The 19540-nt window shown below is 46.0% G+C and overlaps 10 protein-coding genes across 10 annotated transcripts; 5 read left to right on the top strand and 5 right to left on the bottom strand.

Annotated features, from left to right (window-relative positions):
* Window positions 1-518: 518 nt before the first annotated feature.
* On the bottom strand, window positions 519-1169 carry PHATRDRAFT_35386 (predicted protein; the record flags this gene model as incomplete). The annotated part of the gene is made up of 1 exon (XM_002179681.1): window positions 519-1169. The coding sequence occupies one exon, from the start codon at window positions 1167-1169 to the stop codon at window positions 519-521; it is 651 nt and encodes a 216-aa protein (XP_002179717.1).
* A 288-nt stretch (window positions 1170-1457) lies between these two features.
* Window positions 1458-3950, bottom strand: PHATRDRAFT_20082 (predicted protein). Its single transcript, XM_002179680.1, has 2 exons — window positions 3797-3950; window positions 1458-3631 (listed from the first exon to the last, which is right to left on the bottom strand). The coding sequence occupies exons 1-2, from the start codon at window positions 3879-3881 to the stop codon at window positions 1566-1568; spliced, it is 2151 nt and encodes a 716-aa protein (XP_002179716.1). The 5' UTR covers window positions 3882-3950; the 3' UTR covers window positions 1458-1565.
* A 429-nt stretch (window positions 3951-4379) lies between these two features.
* Window positions 4380-5806, top strand: PHATRDRAFT_45639 (predicted protein; the record flags this gene model as incomplete). Its single annotated transcript, XM_002179879.1, has 1 exon — window positions 4380-5806. Exon 1 carries the CDS (start codon window positions 4526-4528, stop codon window positions 5804-5806), a length of 1281 nt encoding a protein of 426 aa, XP_002179915.1. The 5' UTR covers window positions 4380-4525.
* A 104-nt stretch (window positions 5807-5910) lies between these two features.
* On the bottom strand, window positions 5911-6931 carry PHATRDRAFT_35383 (predicted protein; the record flags this gene model as incomplete). Its single annotated transcript, XM_002179679.1, has 2 exons — window positions 5911-6093; window positions 6116-6931. 2 exons carry the CDS (start codon window positions 6929-6931, stop codon window positions 5911-5913), a joined length of 999 nt encoding a protein of 332 aa, XP_002179715.1.
* Window positions 6932-8769: 1838 nt separating this feature from the next.
* Window positions 8770-9606, top strand: PHATRDRAFT_45638 (predicted protein). Its single transcript, XM_002179878.1, has one exon. The coding sequence runs from the start codon at window positions 8886-8888 to the stop codon at window positions 9357-9359; it is 474 nt and encodes a 157-aa protein (XP_002179914.1). The 5' UTR covers window positions 8770-8885; the 3' UTR covers window positions 9360-9606.
* A 504-nt stretch (window positions 9607-10110) lies between these two features.
* PHATRDRAFT_45637 (predicted protein) lies at window positions 10111-11061 on the top strand (the record flags this gene model as incomplete). Its single annotated transcript, XM_002179877.1, has 1 exon — window positions 10111-11061. The coding sequence occupies exon 1, from the start codon at window positions 10156-10158 to the stop codon at window positions 11059-11061; it is 906 nt and encodes a 301-aa protein (XP_002179913.1). The 5' UTR covers window positions 10111-10155.
* A 539-nt stretch (window positions 11062-11600) lies between these two features.
* On the top strand, window positions 11601-12755 carry PHATRDRAFT_45636 (predicted protein; the record flags this gene model as incomplete). The annotated part of the gene is made up of 2 exons (XM_002179876.1): window positions 11601-11929; window positions 12012-12755. The coding sequence occupies 2 exons, from the start codon at window positions 11601-11603 to the stop codon at window positions 12145-12147; spliced, it is 465 nt and encodes a 154-aa protein (XP_002179912.1). The 3' UTR covers window positions 12148-12755.
* Window positions 12756-12907: 152 nt separating this feature from the next.
* On the top strand, window positions 12908-13983 carry PHATRDRAFT_45635 (predicted protein). The gene has a single exon (XM_002179875.1). It carries the CDS (start codon window positions 12921-12923, stop codon window positions 13866-13868), a length of 948 nt encoding a protein of 315 aa, XP_002179911.1. The 5' UTR covers window positions 12908-12920; the 3' UTR covers window positions 13869-13983.
* A 34-nt stretch (window positions 13984-14017) lies between these two features.
* PHATRDRAFT_35378 (predicted protein) lies at window positions 14018-14593 on the bottom strand (the record flags this gene model as incomplete). Its single annotated transcript, XM_002179678.1, has 2 exons — window positions 14018-14225; window positions 14454-14593. 2 exons carry the CDS (start codon window positions 14591-14593, stop codon window positions 14018-14020), a joined length of 348 nt encoding a protein of 115 aa, XP_002179714.1.
* A 3408-nt stretch (window positions 14594-18001) lies between these two features.
* On the bottom strand, window positions 18002-19522 carry PHATRDRAFT_45633 (predicted protein; the record flags this gene model as incomplete). The annotated part of the gene is made up of 1 exon (XM_002179677.1): window positions 18002-19522. The coding sequence occupies exon 1, from the start codon at window positions 19229-19231 to the stop codon at window positions 18002-18004; it is 1230 nt and encodes a 409-aa protein (XP_002179713.1). The 5' UTR covers window positions 19232-19522.
* Between the last annotated feature and the right edge of the window lie 18 nt (window positions 19523-19540).

Below are 19540 nucleotides of genomic sequence, written 5' to 3'. Positions count from 1 at the left end.
ATATAGCTTACCTTTGCATATTATAAATCCTTTTTAGATTAAGACTGTGTCGCAACCGCTGCATCCCAAAAAGCTACCCATATGTCTACCGATCGGTAAGCACTCGCCTTGTTGAACCGCAAAGAGCGTCGTCAGTTCATTTTAGCTTCAAGGGATACCATGCCAAAGTCCACATGGCCTTGAAAGGTGAGCCTTCCAACTCTTTCAATATAACAATGTTGAGACCAAAAACGTAGTTCGCTTTGTCTACAATCTCTTTCTTTTGCGCATCAGTTAGGTCGAAAGCGTTCAACCTAGTGTTTTAACTGGTAATGAATTCCTTTGTGTCATCAATTTTGACAAACCCATAGAACGAAACAACCTGGCCATTCTCCAGAGTAAGGCTCCGATTTGCCATGCCATTCATCATTTGCGGAGGCAAGCACGTACATTTGCTTGTATTGATTTTGCGTCATTCATAGTAAATAAAAAGCGGGACGTATCCAACATCTCACTTTTGTCTACTTTAGAGCCTTTTGTTACTCCAAGCCTTTTCTTGCTGTAATTATTCGATAAGTTTGATTGTCTTTCCCCGCTTGCCGCTCATCGCCCACGACGACGTCCAAAAAACCGGCTTCTTCCATTAATCTCCGACAAAGTTGCCAATCTGTATTAACAAAATACGATTTATTTAGGTCGATAGCCGCGTCGGATACTCCAAACGCCATCCGCCCATCGACAGCCAAGACTCTGTGAAATTCAGTCAAATATTCAGTCAATGGATCGAGAAAGTACAGAACGTTGAGACCAAACAGGTAGTCTATCGATCCACCGTCTGCAAACGACAAGTTGTTAGCGTCCTTGTCGTGGATTTCAAACCGCCCATTCTCGATTTCGGCAACAAATTTGGCACGAAGGCCACTGCGGAATGCTTCCGAAATATCTACACCATGGACTTTGGAGGGCTGTTTGTAATTTAGAATATACTCTGTCGCGAAACCGTGACCCGGACCAAGCTCCAGCCAGACTTTATTTGGGAGCGATTCACCAAACGCCGTACGAATGGCGTCCACGCTTTTGTCTGCATTAAGTTTCTTCATCATCCTCATACTAATCCAACCCCGAATACCGCTGCCCGGTGCTCGGAAATTGCTTGCCAGCGCATTGATGATTAGCTTTCCCAACTGCATCGTCTCGTGCTTCAAGAAAAAAGAAGCGGCTTTGTGCACGTTGTTTTGAAAGAATGAGTTTCCAAAGTGTCGCTTGGCTCTCACTGTTTATGAATGGTCGTCACCTAGAACTACCAAAGTTGCCGCCGAACGACGTTAACATTAGGCCATAGAGACCTTCCGGAACAGGAAAATGTGGGTCTGACGGTATAACCGAAGAGGCCAAATGTATAAATTTCAACGAACCGATGGGTCTGGCAAATCTTTAAAATAGGGCTAGCTAAAGCAAGGGCTGGAAATACAGGTATTATGTTAACATATATTCTCAATTATTTCTGGTATTCTCTACTATTTTTGTAGCTAGAGAGAAGATGGCTTCACAGGATCAGTGGAATACCTCACTAATTATGTTCATTATTAGTTTGCGTGATCGTGCACAAGAAAAGCTCTGGTACAACCATAGAACTCCTTGTACCGTGAATGGCCCAAACTACCTGCAGTGAATCGCTGAATTTGGTCGGACACTGCAATTGCTAGCTTCACGCTCTGCAAAATCATGTTGGCAGTGATAGAGCCAAGGAGATTTGAAATGATCCATTCAGGTGCATAGTATATAGCGCTCTCAGCAGAGCCTAGCAAGCTTTTCCGCGTGCCATAGTGGCAAACGCGATAAATGCCTCGCATTGTATCGCTTGGTATTTTCCAATGTATTTCTGCAAACGATGATCCAAGTCGCACTATACCGCCTTTCCAGATAAACCTTGTGCACCAGTCTCCGTCATTATATTGCATTTGCCAGTTCCCATCATTGTCCAAGTAATCGATGGAAAGAAAAGTACCTTCGATCCGTGGGTTATTTCGAGGATTGGCAGATCGAAAAGACACAACCACGGTGTCATTTCCACGAATGTACTGATCTTTGCTGTCCACAGCTACTGAGCCAAACTTCCGACCCAGACCGATTGTATCCAGTTCAACTGGAGGTATGACGGTAATTTGCTTTCGAGTGAGATCGGTTGGGGCCTTGGTTGAAGCAGACGCTCTATTTATTAGCAGATCCAATGTTATGCGTCGAAATTCTTGTATGTAGCCATTTAAAGTATGCGGTCCGTATAGAGTACTCGCTGCTTCGTATCTCTGGCCACTGTATTCTTCGAAGGTCGTTACATAATGTGTATACGAATTGGCCAGCCCCGCAATGGCGATTATCGGATCCGCAACGCCATTTGACCTGACTACTTCGTAAACGGCTTTACGCAGCCGGCGACCAGCCATGGTAGTAAGTTCACCTGGAACATTGAGAATGAAAAGGCTTCCTATCCGAAAGACAGAAATCGGTACAATATTGGGGTCCCAGGCGTAAGGAAGCGACGCCTCCCCAGTGTTCAACAAGATTGGCTTTGGAGCGTGACATTGTATTTGCTCGGTGGATGGCGTGGATAGGAACCCGCCGATGATGTCCCATATGCAGTTCGACGTGTTGGTTCCTTGGGTAAAGTCGAAATCGCCCGGGCCGTCAGTCGTCCCCGCGGCGAAGGAATAGCCCAAGGCAGCGGGGCACGTCCGAGCAAAGGTTGTGTTGTTCATTCTGACGGTCAGATTGGCCATGTTGATAAACGAATGCCGAGAGGCAACACGTCCCTTCAGCTTTTTAACGTTCGAGGTACCAAGTAACGCAGAAGCAAGAACGTATTGCTTGCGTCCGATTATTTCCATCGATTCAATCATGTTCTTGCCAGGGCCAAAAGCAATACAAAGCTCGGTTCTGCCGTTACACGTAGAAGTATAATAGTCACATGGAAGGCCAGTGTCAATGCATCTCGGGCCAGCCGTGTTCGGAGAGACATCGCCAAGGTTTGTCGAAGCAAACGCGGCAACAAATTGTCCCTTTCCCGGTAACGTTCCGTTTTCGTTGAAGTGCTTCTCCATCAAGTACGAAGCATAGCCTTTATTATCCCCAGTAATTAGTCGGTTGCTTGAATTCATACTAGTTCCATGTACCGCAAACCAGTTAAGTGCCCCGATAGGTTTTTCATTTGCGTTGAGAAAGTTGAGTTGCAGCATACGTTTGTCGGTGTCTCCATCCTCGACGTACAGATCGCGCTCCTCAACCGGATTCAGGAGATAGCTGGATGGCGACCGGTTGATACTGGCTCCTTGTAGACGCTCCTGAGCAACCGCTATTGAGCCCACTTGCAAGTTGTCGTAGGCACGTCGAATGGCCTGCGCAACGCCTTCAACATAAACTTCCAATACCTCTTCGAAAAATCCTAGACTAGTTATCTGATACAGTGCATACTGAAGGAAACCCCCTGGTGCCGAGTGGGTATGCGTACCACTTATACTCAGATTGTCGAGATGACAAAGACGCTTGTCAAAGCCATCCTGTATTGGCAATAGCTCTTCGAGCCGTGCTATAACTCGCTGTGTGAGCAAATCCGAGCCCATGCCAATATCTACGCTCACAAAGCATACTGTTCTGGCTGGATCCGCTAGGACCGAGAGAGCCTCTTTGTTCGCCTGGTCTTCGACTCGGCCCTGCCTCGAGATATGGCGAGGATAGTGGTCAGGCCGAGACCGGCTCCCGAGTCGTTCAACGATTTCGTGGGAGTGCGGCCTCGAGGCATCGTGTACCGCGGAGGGAGCACCGTACGGTTCGGACATCACAAAGGCCCGTGCACGCAGCCTTTGATGAATACCGTGGCCGTTCTGATTTGCACGAGCGTAGCCCATGAAATTAATTTCGGCACACGCCGCAGTCACATCGTAAATACCGGTTCCGATTAGGTAGGACGCGTTCGTTTCGTTCCGGAACGTGTAAATATATGGTTCATATTCGCTCGCTACAATCGTCACTGACCTCAACCTCAGGCAAACGAGGAGAGTGACACCCAAACACAAAGCCCCCTTTGCTAGATCCATACTTGGTGGGGTGCTGCAGTTATTGCCTTGAATCCATTTCTTCTGTCCAGGAACCTTCGCTTCGTCGCAAATCTTGTTGCTTTTTCGTGTTCTTTCGTTCGCTCGGAAATCAGTTGTTCGTGATTGCCATTGAAGAAGGACTGGTTTTCCACCTCGTCAAGATTGATAGCGAATAGGACGAAGTTGAAACCATAAGTGTAGACAACCTCATTTTTTCTTATGTTAACCCTCAGCCGCAACGACGTTTTCGAGGTCGAAATAATTGCCTGGCTAACCTGTGAGTAACCTCCATTCATTCTTGCCTGGTTGCGTTCGAATTTTTGCGTTTATAAAATATCTACTGGAGGGCTCTACGCGGTACTTGTCAAATCTCTAATACTGCATAGTAGAGGTAATCAACGTAAGTTGCGAGTGGAGTTTCATCGTTATCAGCGCAGCGACTGCACAAATTCACCATGGTGACGTCTCCATATGAACGTGAGGAGCCCAAGCCGGCGCCCCCTGCCTACGGGTCGCGTGAATACTGGGAACGACGCTACGATCAGCAATTCCAGACCGTCTCCCAGCCTGTGGCGGGTGAAGCCGAGGCGGACGATGGCACCTTACCGTATCACGCCTGGTATTTTACGTATCACGATCTAAGACCATTGATCTTGCCTCTAATTCTCGGAGGCCGGGAAGAATCCCGCCAAATTATGGAAGGTGCTGGTCAGTTGGAGGGAACGATTTCCAATCGTGAAACGGTATACCAAGATGAATCAACTGAGAGTTCATTGAAAACTATTGATCTAGAGTCGGTGCGCAAGTCCAAAAAGGCAAGACTCAATAACAGTCCTGGATCTGGCGATCCGTTGCCTCCAGACGACCCGGGTCACGACGGCAAAGTTCTCATAGAAGATAATCCAAATAACAGTAGCGAAGAAATCGTTGATAATCGGTCTCTGGAGACTTCTGATGAAGATGACGAAGGAGACTGCGACATTGTCGAAGAAGAGTGCGGTTCCGACAGCGACACCGAAGAACCAGCACCAAGAGACGGTTTGGCGAACTCTGGTCCTATTTCTGTCATCGAAATCGGCTGCGGTGACGTCCCATTAGGCGCTGGTCTCGCGTTGGAACTCAGAGAAATGGAAAGTGAAACTGGACAGCCGGTAAACAGTATCGCAAAACGGATCGTGTGTACAGATTACAGTTCAGTGGTCGTAAATGCGATGAAGGAGCAGTATACAACGAAACCTGCTATCGCAGATTGCAACTCTCATAAGTTTGTCGAAATCGGGAACGTACAACTACACTTTGAAGAGGCGGATGCACGGAATCTTCCCTACGAAGATGGCACTTTTGAGTTGGTGTTGGAAAAGGGGACGTTGGATGCTATGCTTTCTGATAAAGATGAAGGGGTACGAAACTGCATCTCCATTGTGAAAGAAAGCGGTAGGGTCCTGAAGGTCGGTGGCTACATTGTACTGATATCTCATCTGAATGCACATACTTCCAAAGGTCTGGGCTGGCTACAGGACGTGGTATTCGAAGGACTAAAAAGAGCGGACACAGAGGCTACGTGGGAGATAGAGGTACACGGAAACGATGAAGCCGTCGCGGAAGACTCCGAAGCTGTTCCAGCTGGATCTCCAGGACCAGCGGTGTACATTATTCAAAAGAAACCACCATCAGAGCATTCCGAATGCAGCGCTGACAAGAATCCTTTGATGCCAGTTAAGTTTTACTCTTACTGAAGTTTACCATTTATCTATTAATAACAATGTACGAGCTAAAGGAGAAAGATCATTTAGCTGTTTCTGTATTGTAGCGCTCGACTCCACCGAATTCTCGCGGGTCTTTATCCATTGGTCATTGGGATTTCGTCCTTCTTTCCATTTTTGCAGCTGTTTCTCTGCGTATAGCCTGTTGATTGGTACATCCGGAAGAAACGAGCAATAAACCACACTTCGTGGGACGTTTCCGTCATGCCGATATGCGTTCGCGTGTGGAAGCCGATTATCCCAAAACACCGCACTGCCAGCTGGAACCGGGACGTGTTGCACACGATCCATGACGTTGCGATCTTCCCTTGGTCGGATATGCGTGTATTCCCCGATACAAGGTGCTGGAAAGCACTCAGATACGCTAGTTCCATCTTTCTGCTTTCGAGTCACAACAGTCGGTGGGCGCCGTTTTGCCCAATCCGCAAAGTCATGGTGGAACCCTGTGGCCACTTCAAACCCCCCGGCGTTGGGTTCCACAGTATCTGTAAGTGAAACAAAGCACTGGATTGGCCGCCACTTGGACTTGTCGGTGAATAAATTGTCAGGACAACAGTCCAGATGCGGCGTTAGCGATCGCTGTAAAGAACTATTCCTTTTTAAGCCTGAATGGGTTTCCAATTGCGTACCAAGCTGTTCCGCCAGCGCCGTTGGCAGGCGGTATCCGATCCGATCAATAAACATGTACCCTTTATTGCAGTCAAATTCTCCATAAGGATGCCATTTGAATCTTTGAGTCTTGTCTAAGCTCTCGGCAGTCTCGCCGGAGTGGCAGTATGCTGTATCCCACAGTTGACAGGTCATTGAAAACAAGGTTGGATTACTTGCGATGCGCATTTTCCACTCATCATAGAAGATATCTAAAACTCCGCCGCTGCCGTTCGTGGAGCTCAAGTAGCGGAGGGCGTGCCCGGTTCCGATTAAGTCGTCCGTATCGACAGATAGCTGCGCCAATGTTTGATGAAGACCGTTACGGGATGATTCTAGTTCCTCGCTGGTCAGCACATTCTCAACAACAAGGACGCCATCGTTCGCGAAAGTCTGGATCTGTTCTTCGGTCAAGGGCCGGAAGTGCCTTATCCACTCTTGCTGGCTCATGTTCAGATTCTAGCAAGTTCAAGGCCCTTCATCTATCTCTTTCAAACGACGGAAAGATAACTTCGCCTCTTCGAAGAAAGCCCTGAGTGTCATACACATACATCTGTAGCCCTTTTGCAACAAGTAGCTGTATCCTGTATCGCTTATCTGATGTCTGATAGATGGAAGAAATCTTGACCGTGAATCCATTACCTTTTTGTTTTCGTGACACTCTGAAGCGTTTCATTGGCTACAAAATCAGAAATGAAAAATGTCTGATCTGACGCTATGTTTATGACAAAGTGTCCAGACTCTACCGAAGCGAGGAACTATTCGAACAAAGCGAAGACCTCTCACTCACTGTGATGAATGTTGCCAAAAACTCACGTTTTTCCGTCCCCATGTCAACGAACGAACTCGGAGAAGGCTTCATTTCAACAAAAACAATGGCAACAAGAACCAATTCATCATGAGTCAAACCAAAGACCGTAGCCCTCGATCTAGCGTGGAGAAGGTACACAAGGGTAAGAGAAGCGATGGAGGCTCGAGAACGGCGGATTAATGTTGCAAAAGATACCTTTCTAGAATATTTGTTGTCATCTTTCTGACGGTGTACTTACGTCTTTTCATGAGCAGGATCAGCCGTATACCGACGAGCAATTTTGGTCGCAATTGACTCGCTTCAGGATTATCAATCGCGATCAAACATTGATCTAATCAGACGCCACACTCAAGATCATCTCGAAGACCACACGTGGAATGATACTCTTTTTCTCAAAACCCTGAAAAACATTGTGCAGTGCGGCGATATTCAACAAAGTGCTATAATGTATGCGGAGTTATCTCCTGAGTATAAAAAGAAAAGAGCCAGTAGCATTGCGCAACAAGTTGAGCATCATTTGCAGTCAGCCCCTCCATTGCCAATCTCAACTGCAAGTCTCTCTCAATCCGTCGCGCAAACAAAGCCTTCACCGGTAAGACGTTCCGAGCATGAAAAGTGGAAGATTATACCAAAACGAATATTCGACCGATCAGTGTGAGTCAAACCTTTTTTGTTTGTTCTAAGAGAAGTCATTTCTAATGCTTTACGTTCATTTCCAGAGTTGTAAATCCGATGGACACACATTGACGAGTACACACATTATAACATTCAAAGTCGCACACTCCGCTCCAGCTAGAGAATTACGTCTGCGGTTGTAAACAGCCAAAAGCTGCGACCATGGCCATTTATATATTGCACAAATCTTTTACTGTTTAAAACCAGTTGCTTCGTAAAATTTTTGCTTCGAGTTTGGATCAATAGTAAAGTCAAACTGCAATCCACCGCCATTATCGTAGTATGTTCTTAGCTTTGTCCGCCATTCGTCAAAAGTGACGCAGTCGTAGCAAGCGGCTCGGTTCTCAACACAAGGAGCTGTCGTACAAAAGTGAGCACGGCGGAACTCTGGAGGAATCGAGAATATCCAGACACAGACCAAGATAGATAGAGCTAAAATAAAATTTCCTCTACCACTGCCATCAATGGATTGATTTCGACTAAAGAGTTTTGTGTCACCGCGCTCGGGTATTGGTAGTAGACCTTGACTGTAGTTTGGGAACGTGGATATCGGTTTTTTGAAGGTCCGCATATGGTCCGCCAAAGCCGACTGCCGTTTACCAGCAGGAGCAAAAGCTCGTATCCTGTACACGAGTAGAAACGTGATTAGGACGTCTTTGCAGCTAATGAACATCCTCATTATCGTCACCGTTCTCTTTTTCTTCTGATCCTGACAGTGACTGTGAGTAGAACAATGGTGCTGCAGAGAAAATTGAGAACATCGATTGACAGTGACAGTGAAGGTTTCACCGCAAAAGGATTTACTGTTCGACCAACAGCGCCAAGCATTCTCACAGTCAGTCAATGTCATGCCGTCGCAACAGTCATTGACTTGAATAGATAAGCGAGTGATTTGAACCTGGTACTGTCAAGGGCGTCATGAAAATATCGTCTTCGCTTTTTCTTGGCGTGTACGCCTTTTATTCCGTATGCATTCGTTTAGTCTTCGCTGGCCGCTCATTTCGTCTAGGGATTCGAGATTCCTTGATGATTGCCCACAGCTTTCATCGGCATCCTGCTTTTGGGCCTGCTGGTGGCATGCATGGGGCCACGTATACTTGTGACGTGGAGTTTTCGAAGGATACTTTGGATCCTGACACAAATTGGGTGATGGATATCGGCAAAGCTTCAGAGCTCTTGTGCACTGTATTAGCCAAGTACAATTTGAAAAATCTGGATGAAGTTTTTCCAAACGGCCAATTGACCACGACAGAGTTCATGTGCAAACAAATCCACATGGATCTTGTCGATCTCATCAGAAGGGAGTTCCATGATTTCCATGGCGAAGTTTGTGTCAAGCTATGGGAGTCCCACAAAGCTTGGGCTGCTTATTCTGGTGTTGTCAAAAAATGAGGGTCATTGCTAGTTGTCCGAGAGTCGTATTTTGCACGCTTTATCTCATAATAGCTCTGTTGAGACTGGATCGCATGTACACCTTTTTATTATTCTGACTGTGAACGATCAAACCAGCTGAGTGGTCGATTGCGAAGTAATGATTGATATCTTATGCTTTCATGTGAATGAAGATCTAAACATCGCGAAATCAAGCAAATCAAATGTCAACTAAATACCGTCATAACAATGGCAATTTGCATTCCTCTCGATTAGTCCAGGAATCAGCACCATCCGGTCCCTTTGGACCATATTCAGTATTACTACTCTACGCAGTGATGACTTCTGTAATGAGACTTGGAGGCAAACCCTTTGACCGTTTTGGTCATGAGATATGTTTACTTCAAGAAATGCTCCGTGTTGTTGTCTACCTGCCGCAGATGAACCTTCCATTTACAGGATCATGCTATCGTAAACATTTTACATGATGTAAAAAGAGAAAGCTCAAAATTCAACGGATTGGGTGGCCAATCGTTTTGATGCTCTCAGTGTTGCTGTAGAGCTCGATGAAAGGTTAAATGTACTTCAAGCTGGACTTTTGCACAATGATAAGTACTTTGGTCATATGACCTTATCTGTCATAAATAATCTTCGTGCTCAAGCCATCAAACCAGCCCAATAAACTTTCGCAAATTCGAGAAAACCGATCATTGCAAGTCAAGCGTCGACAGTTCTTCACTCCAGGCAATTTAAATCGATTAGAGACTGAATGGTGAGAAGCTTGTTGTCTGATATTTATTATTATTCCTCCTTTTCTATGTTTAGCCTGTCAGAGAGTTGTCATCGAAGGAAAAATATGCAACTACAGCGAGATTCTAACGTGCAGCAGGACGAGGCTTTTCTCTCTCTGCTGTCCTCGCAGAGAGAATTGCTCAGCCGTCTAAGCCGAGAGACAGCGTCTAGGCAAGCCAGGGGGACTGGAGCTAATGCCGCCCCGCCTTCCAGAGCCGGTGTGTCATCTTTGGCGCAGAACCATAGCCGTATGTTCATGAATCGATCAATATCCGAACGACGGTCAAGTCTCGAGTTTCTTTTTCCCAAACGCTTCTCGATGGGACTACCGGGTGATTTTGATGATCCCTTTCGCTCATCAGTTCATATGGATGGTGGACACTTAGACGAAATATCAAGGATCACTTTTGAGAAGAAACATAGAGCTCAGGAAGTGGATAGCGGAGCTACCCCACGACGTACAAAGAGGAGATTGAGCAGTCTCGGGTTTTTAAGCTCTTCTTTCTTTGACGACCACTTGGAGAAGCCTAGCAGCCGTCGTAGTTCAATACTTTCCAGTGGACGGGAATCAGTGATTTCGTTCACGAAAGTATCGTCCCTTTCATCCAAGTATCTGTCTGGGGATGGTAACGTCGACTCTGCATCCGAAGATGACGGGGACCAAACGGATGACGGTATAGACGATGTCTCTATCGAGCCTTTAGAGTTTGAGAACGAAAAGATTGACCCAATTCAGCTGAAGAGTCTGATGGAAAAATTTAACAAATCAATGGAGCACAGTCAGAAAAGTCAACAGGATATTCATGACTGGGATCGGAAAATGGGTTTGAAACGATCCCACAGCAAAACGATGCGCCTGTCTTCAAGATCGAGGAAAAAACTGCGGTCAATAGTCAAAAAGGAGATTTGTTTATTGGCTCCAAAACTTTAGCATCAGAGAGTTACAGCTTTCTGGCAAAATCCTCACAGTCAGTTGCCATAACTAGATTTTTTATTTGCAAGGTAAATTGGCTACTTTTACAATTCACAGCTTGCTTGTTGTGAAAGCACAAAATGTCTGGTAGATACCTACTTTAGATGTGCTTCATTCCTCTAATCACTACCAGGGGAGACAGGCTAGTCTGCCTTTTTACTCGCAAGAGCACTGGACTTACAGTTAGATCGGATGGATTGTACACTTCACCTCGCCATCGTAAGTTCACAGTCAGTTAGTAAAGGCCCAACCAATTATCTCTCCTTTGACCGGCCCTGGCAACCCTCACTAGTTCTAAAGGGAGGGTTAGAAGTATGATTTCATCCGCACATGCGGACGAAGTCGACAGAGGCCTGGTTCACTGGGAACGCATTCCTTTCACAGCGCCGGCCCATCTCACTGTCAATGAAAACACAGCCAGGGCGGCACACACATACGGAATACAAAATACAGTTGATTAGTTGGAATAGGAATCTCGCTGCTTGCGGCTCTTGCAGATGAAGAACGTGGTCGGCCTGTGCCTGATCCAGATTCTAGCTCTCTGTTGGGGAGATAGCTTGGCTTCAACGGAGCAATCTAGGTACTGTGTAGGAGTTTCCGATTCTGAGTTCGTGTGCTCCGATGATCCGATCGGTACCCTTTTGAGTGCACTGTCTGGAGAAGACCCGAACCTCCGAGCGCCTCAATTTATCCCAGGCGTCCCCCAACGAATCGACGGTACTGATGCCGAACAGGCAGCAATCAAGGATGTGTTGGATAGGATGGACAAATACTTCTTCGATGAAATTTTTTCAAATCCTGAGTACAAAGAGGTGCGATCTGAGTGGTAAGAATTCTGGTTGAGTTATTCTCTTTCGCTGCGCTGTGTCACGAATTCTCTCTATCTGACTTGTCTTTCTTTACATTAGTTGGAACACCAACGAGCTTTGTGGCTTTTGGGCGGCAATTGGTGAATGTGAATCTAATCGAGTCTTCATGCTACCAAATTGTGCGGCTGCATGTCGCTTTTGTTTGCTGCTACATACGAATATTGGGGAAGAATAGGGGCATTGGTACCGAGCAGGTCGACTACTATTGAATAGCTCCCTTTCTTAGATAAATGGACCTCCGACGTCGAACAAGTACGGCACCCTTTTTTGGTAAAAATCTTGTCATGTTCACAGTCAGTCTGGTTGAATTCCAGGATTACGACTACAAGACTCAATCCCTGACCTGAAGAGGCCTCGTCCTTGATAATTCGCCCCTTTATTTCTGATCTCAGCTTCGTGAAGATGAGCACAGTGATCTTTTCTTTGTCGAAAGCGCCTTCCTTATCCTGGGCCTCTCTGCTCTAGAGAAGGAAATACGTTTTTTTTTACCATGGACTCGCAATTGATCGATTCTCCTCGAGGTGAAACTCGTTCGGCTTTCACATGGCTCATTATAGAGATGAGAGGTGCGACTAGCTAGCATTCCCCTTTGTCCGGATATCCTTTGCTTACATAGCCTGTAACCAACAGGATATACCCCGCGTTCGTTGACAGAATAGCTGTCTTCTTTGTTGCACTAGAATACAGCTGTGACACGAGAGTTGGACTTTTTCCCGACAGTTTCAACAGGATAAACTTCGCACTCATCGGTAGAATAGGTCGATGTCTTTTATGTTGCATTTTAGAATTCAAATGTGACATAAGAAATGGACTTCCTTCAGACAGTTGCAGGATACATCAGAGCCTAGATTTCTTGAAGAATTCGTATACCAAAAACGCAATATGAGCGACCACCACGATGACGAGAACAGCAAACAAACTTATTAAAAAGTCCGGTAGATCGGTGCTATGATCGTTCTAACTTCGTGCAAATGGATCTTGCTGGCACCTTTTGCATTTCTTTCTTTTTTACTCATTGGGGCCGAAGAAACATGCGAGGCGGGAGGTGTATGCGGTTCGATCGAAGGTCAAAGAATATGCGAAACAAGAGTATCGCACTGCCGGCCTTCGAGCTCTTCCTTGTATCGAAATGGCGGGACAGCTCAAGCTTACAAGACCGATTCTCCTGAAAAAGAAAATGTCTGTGAGCCCGCCAAATATAGTGCCACTAGCTATAAGACAGCAAGCTGGGCTTTCAGAAGAACCTCGAGTAAACCTGCGCCGACCTTAAAAGTCAAAGCGCACGTTTGGAGCTGTCAAGATGACATTGAGGCTTCAAATTGCTGCTGTGAGCTTATGGAAGATCCATTTAAGGTTGAAGTATGGCAGACTCGGCCTGATGGATCGTATGCTAGCTTACAGAAAAGGAAAGATGACGGAGACTGTCGAGCAACGATTCTCTCCAACGGAACCTTCTTCGGCTTCGAAACCGTGGCTCCCGGCTCGACTGGCATTCTTGGTGGACTGGGACCGTCAGGGCGAGATTACATGCCCTACGGCCCTCCAGTGATTCATTTTCTGATTTCTTCTGACAACCATCGGCTGACTCTCCTCGATGTCCCACTATTGATCGATAGGCATAGTTTGAATTACAGCTATTTCAATTGGCCAGATTTGAGGGGTTCCGCCTGGGTCAGAGGCAAGGTGATCGACGAAGCCTATCAAATATCTGAATGGAAACCTGAAACAAAAAGCAATCAAGTCATAGTGGAGTTGAACATTTTCCTTCCAAAGCGAGATAGTTTTGTTGAGGATGCCTCCCTTTGTCAAGCTGATATCACCGGGCTTCCTATCTCTTTCTTTCTGGAGCCTATCGCCGAATGCACTCCATCAGTCTTGGATTTTTTTGAGTTGTAAAGTGAGATGACACATAGCGTTTTGCACAGCGAGCTCTGTTGTAACCTGTTGGTTCTCAGCGAGCAGCATGAAAAGCCAATGATAGGGTAAAATAACGATTATAATAATGGTTTTTTATTATATTTAGAACGGCTGCCGATAGGATGAGTTCACTCTTCATCATCATCGTCGTCTTCGTCCTCCTCCTCTTCTTCATCTTCCTCAAATTCGTCAAATTTGCTCCAATCCATTGTCGTAAACGTCTTGCCGTAGTTGTTCATGGTCCAGACTCCGTCCGTGGCCTTTCCACTCACGTACTCCCCAATCACAATAAACATGATTAGCCAAGTGCCATACATTGCGGTAGACTTGCCGAAGCTGGAAATTAGAAAAGGAAAGAGCAAATGTGGAGTGAGCATACTTCTGTGGAATTGTGTCTGTCACAGAACTCGCTTGCATCCCTAAAGATCCAAAGACTATTTCGATATTTCCGTAGCAAACAACGATTACGCAGCGCGCTTGAGAAATAACACGAATAATGGCTACCAACAGAGATTCGGCACCCGCATAGGTACATCCTAACTGGAGAGACAAGAAGAGACTCACGTATTGTACCACCCACGCAAGACATTAGCCGGGATCGCACCACCTCGGCTAGTCGCTGCCACTACCGTAGACGACTTTTCCCGGCTTTGAACTGTCAATCGGTACAAAGCGGATCGTAAAGCATTTGCTCGGAACATCATTGTCGAAGCCCACAACACGAGTCGTTGTGGAATGCAACGCTAGCAACACAACGAGGCCAAGCCGAAAGATGCTGCGGCAGGTTTGCGGTCTCTTCCGGCGAACGTCAGGCCGTCCGTTATGTGTTTTGATCGAGGCAGTCGACAAAAATATATGAACTATTCGAATTATTTTGAATTTCCAAGCCATGTCTACGGACATCTATTCCTACAAACTGCAAGCGCATTTCCTGTGAGTAATTACCACTTAAATTATGATTAGCGGTAAAATTTACCGTTCAAGCAGTAAACAAAAATGTTTCTTCATGTTAGTTTTATGTCAAGAAGGAGCAAATTGGCTTAGATAAACCATTGTAAAAGAATTGCATCTTGTGTCGCAATATATCCCACAATCTGCAGGGGTTCCAGCCAAGCCCTTCCAACACCCAAGTAAAGCACACGCTCAATCCATCAGGCAAAGAGATTTCTAGCTCCCCCGTCCACCTCTTTCAAAATAGCTTGAAATGTACAAATGAGACCATTGCCAGATCCACCATCAACACCATTTGTCATATCATTGTCACTGTCCACCAAAATGCGTTTCCGTGCGACGTCAAATGGTGTTGTCAGAAAGGCACAAAGCAGCGCTGTCGAAATGGATATAATTTCATGCCCCCAATATTCATTTCGCCTTGAATAAGAACTTGATTGAGAGCAATTCTGGACAACAGATATGGTAGATCAGTTAGTATTACTGCCGGTAGATGTTCAATTGATTCAATGAACCAGTCTCCAACCTTTTCCAACTTTATTGCTGCTCTCTCTTCTTCTGTTCCTGCTTTGCTCTCTTGTGCTTCTTTGCCTGTGGCTGTTTGCAATTGAATAGCTAGAGCATCAGCAGGGGTGCATATCATGAGTGCAACAACGTCTGCAAAAAATTCAGATAGCAAAGCAACATTGATGTCACCCAATTGGGTCTTGAGAAGTCCCCTTTTTACAACGTCTTGTATCCCGTAGTACACACCAGTTGCTGGGACCGCAATGAGAAGGGACAGAGCCAAGCCTGAGTACAACTTGCCTTCTCAAACATGTTTGACTGCATTCAATTAAAACACCTTCAAACGTTCATTGATACCAAAACTATGTTTTAGTGTACTCTCTTGCATATTTACATGCGCTTGAACCCTTGCCTTCAATGTTGATAATGGATACAGTAGTGAAGTTTGCCCCATTACAACAAAATAACCACTGTGGCAGTCATAAGTTCAGCATTGGAGATGTCTTTTATCACTTTGGGTGGTGGTACAAAGTACAAAGGCAGCCATGAGACTCAGAACTGACTGTTCCAACTACCAATACTTCAAATAAAGCACAGTATTCAACACTACTAGATGTAGTAACACTTTGGACAACAAACTCTCAGTAAACTTGATGGTTACTTGCGTTATAACTATTTACTCTTAGCTCAGCAAAAAGGGTCTTCAGTTAGAAACAAAGTCTGTAGAGACTCGACAGAAACTGCGTGCGTACGTGCATATCTGTGATCTTCTGTTTAGATAGAAATCAACAGCTGTCACAGAAAGATTGCACAGGGATTTGAGTCCTGGATGGATCACAATCGTGAGTATGAGGGTAACTTTAAGCTCTCCTTTTTTTGAAACGTCACTGTATCCAGAGATACACAAGTAAGGCTTGTCGTACACTCTAGCGTAATGTTGATCCGCGTCTCCTTTGCAATCTGGGTAAAGTTAAAGGGCGCAAGTGTTGCTTTGGAACTCCGTTCTGACTGTACATTGTTAAGCGACCCCTTGATATATCCCAGAGCAACGACCCTGGTAAATGCTGCCCCTAGAGTAGCTCCAGTAGCTTGGAAGCAATCGCGTCGTGATATTTGGAGAGACAGAATTGGTTCCTTGACGTTTGCCTTCTTGTTAACAAAGTAAAGCTGATTGGGAGAGATGATGTGTGTTGTTCTTTTTGTTATTCCTGAAATGACGTTGGCGGTTCCGATTTGCATGGCTTCTGAAAATTGACCCGCAGTTGCCTTGTCGTTAGGCGAAGTATTCTCCCGCAGAGGAAACGCCCGCCAAAGATAACGACAAGTTGATTGTCGTCTTCAAAAAGCGGAAGGAAAGGAAAAGACCAAACAAGAAAAAAAGCAGCAACACGCCATTATTGGCCTGGATCTTTTCATCCCTTCGACCTGAAACCAACCGCTCGTTAGCGATTTTTTTTGAAACAGATTCGTGATGTGGTGTCGGTTATCTCCAGGCATACGTTATGGAAGGATGTTTCTAGATGTTTCGGGTCAGTTTCTAGGCCAACTCATCGTGACTCTTGGAATAAGAAAATTCTGCAAGCAAAGATGTGGGGAGCATTCTAAGAGTGGTTCATGAATGTGACACGGTCGTGTTGTAAAACTTTATTTTCTGTTAAAGTTAGAACTGTCGCTAGCCAGTCAATCGGTACTCGGAAATGATTTGCAGAACATTTTTCGATATTGGCTTGGTAATTCACAGTCAAACAAGATTCCGAAACGACGACAGCACGAAGCGGAGCAAAGAAGGTAGATCAAGGCAACCGGTCAATCCCTCCTTCGCTGCTTGCCTCTGACTTGATGTAAGACGCGACAGTAGATAACAGTTAATGAATACAGGAATCAAAGTTGAGCCATGGGGGAGTGCAGTACAGGAAACTTCTTCATTAAGACAGGCTGCATTTTGTCCTATTCTGGAAATGTCCAAGATATGAAGATAAACTACACTGTCCTGCTTTTGAATGTGACACATGCCGCTTCAGTTCTCCAGTTTACGCCGAATTTGCAACGCCGACGGCAACGAAGTATTTTGGCTGCTAAAGCGTTGGCCCTTTTGGCTGCCTTCCAAATCTGTCTCTGTCTCATTTTAGGCTGTGCAGGTGTGTCGATTATTTGGTGTGTGCTGGCAGGGTGGATTGTGACTGAGCGTCGGCAACTTTTACCGGTAACAGTGGATTTACACAGCTTACGCCATGCTAGTCTACTAGTCATGGAACGCGTCGTGCTGATGCTGGATGTTTGCACAATTATTTACTATTTGGTCAAGGCAGAGGCTATCACTACATTGGCCCACATTTGTGCCATCGCTCTTGGTACTCTGCTGGCTACGTTAATTCAACGCACAATACCTGTTTCCAATTCAAACGTGGATGGATGTGAGCGTTGCCGAGACCAACTATTGACCGGCTAGAGACTTGTTGCGAAGTGGTTTATGGTTGTATTTCTAGTATCTCGGTAGTCTGGTGCGAAAGCGTTGACCACGTCTACCAGAAGGCATTTTGATGAGTTGCTCTTTACGGAAACCTGACCGCGGGTGCATCATTACGAAAACGCTGCATTTTTCGGCATTTGTTCCATTACCTTTCCTACTTTTTTGGCATCCTTCCTTTTCTTCTTTACAGTATATAGCTCTGTTCATAGGATTCAAAAAAAGCCCGATGTCCTTCGGGACTCTGGAAGATAAGGCAGTGGTCGTGGTGCACTTGCGATACCACCAGACGACGGTGAGGTTGCCAGCCATATATTTTCTTGAGAGACGCAAAGTATCGCTCGCTGCGTTCTTTTCGATAGGCTCCTTGTAGCTGCGCCATACAGTTACCGTTGGGCAAAATATCAAGTTCGCCAGACAAGTATACAACATCTCTCATTGCGTACCGAGCGACAACTTTGGCCCTCCCCCCTGCCAATGCGAAAGCTTCATCCCTATACGGTATGGACAAGAACGGGCCATCATCTAACCCCCATTGCCACTCGTTGTAGGGTAAGCACTCTGCTTTCTCATCCTGTACAAGTAGTCGAAACTCTCCGTCAATGAATCGTCGTCCGTCCAGGTAGCAGTAGCTTTTTGGATTCGCAACGACCACGCGTATTGCTACTGGTCGCGAGCGGAAGTTGTGTTGAAGAGACGCCGCAAACGCGTGACTGCCGGAAAGAACCGCCCAGCGGTGAACCAACTGACCACCGGCCGAGTGACCCGCAACAATAATTCGTTCGAGTAGTGGAAACCGGAGAAAGTCTTGAACCAAGTGATTTACGATGGTATCCATGGCAGTGTATGAACTCAAATTAGCGTTGAGTGCATTTGCACCAAACCGCCACGTATGGTAGTGTGGTCCATCTACAAACCAATAGAGTGGAACCGATGTGGATCCGTCAAAGTTGAACACTTCGGTAACGTTGTCTCGGGGGGCCAAAAACCAGGGAGCAATCAGCATGGTCGTTGAGTTCGTTGGAAACTGCTCGGAGCTGGGCAAAGCAGCATTGGTACAGCAAATGTAATCGTCGGGGTTGCGACTGGAACCGTGCACCACAATTATTACCGTCTGCACTCGAGCATGTAAATTCAGAATATCCGGACTGGTTGAATCAATGGCACCCATCGTCGATAAATACGCCAATTTCGGTTTGTTGGGATTGCTATCGACGACAGAAAATCCATGGATTGTTTGAAGTACGGGTCCAGGGACCGAACACAATGTGTATCGTGGTACACGATTGGGCAGAGAATAATCCGTTTTATCCAGGCGCTCGCAGTAGTAAGAAGTGGTCAAATTTTCTTTGGCAGTACCGTTGGCACATGTAAAGCCACCGTGACAACCGGTAACCGCCTCGTCATTGCAGCACATCCCGATGTCTCCTACGCTCCCCGAGATACAGACCGAACCGTGATGTTTCTTAGTCGAAACAGTAGCAGTAGCGGTCTTTTCGCAGCATGTGTTGCCGTCAGGGCAGATGCCTCCACTCTCACATTCCACCCAAGCTGTTGCTGCTCGCCAAGAAGCTATCAAATACAGTATAACACAAGGAGGTGGCCCATTCTCCTGCACTTCTAATTTGTAGAGGGACACACTCCATTGATCCAGACGATGCTCCAATCTAATGTGTTCTATTCCTTTTCTCGACCTAGTTTACAGTCAACAGAGCACTATTGTGCA

The sequence above is a fragment of the Phaeodactylum tricornutum genome, chromosome 7, assembly GCF_000150955.2.
Source record: "Phaeodactylum tricornutum CCAP 1055/1 chromosome 7, whole genome shotgun sequence".
NCBI classification, from domain to species: Eukaryota; Bacillariophyta; class Bacillariophyceae; order Surirellales; family Neidiaceae; genus Phaeodactylum; species Phaeodactylum tricornutum.
The sequence above is the reverse complement of the archived record's forward strand: the minus strand, read 5'-3'. Positions and strand labels throughout refer to the sequence as shown.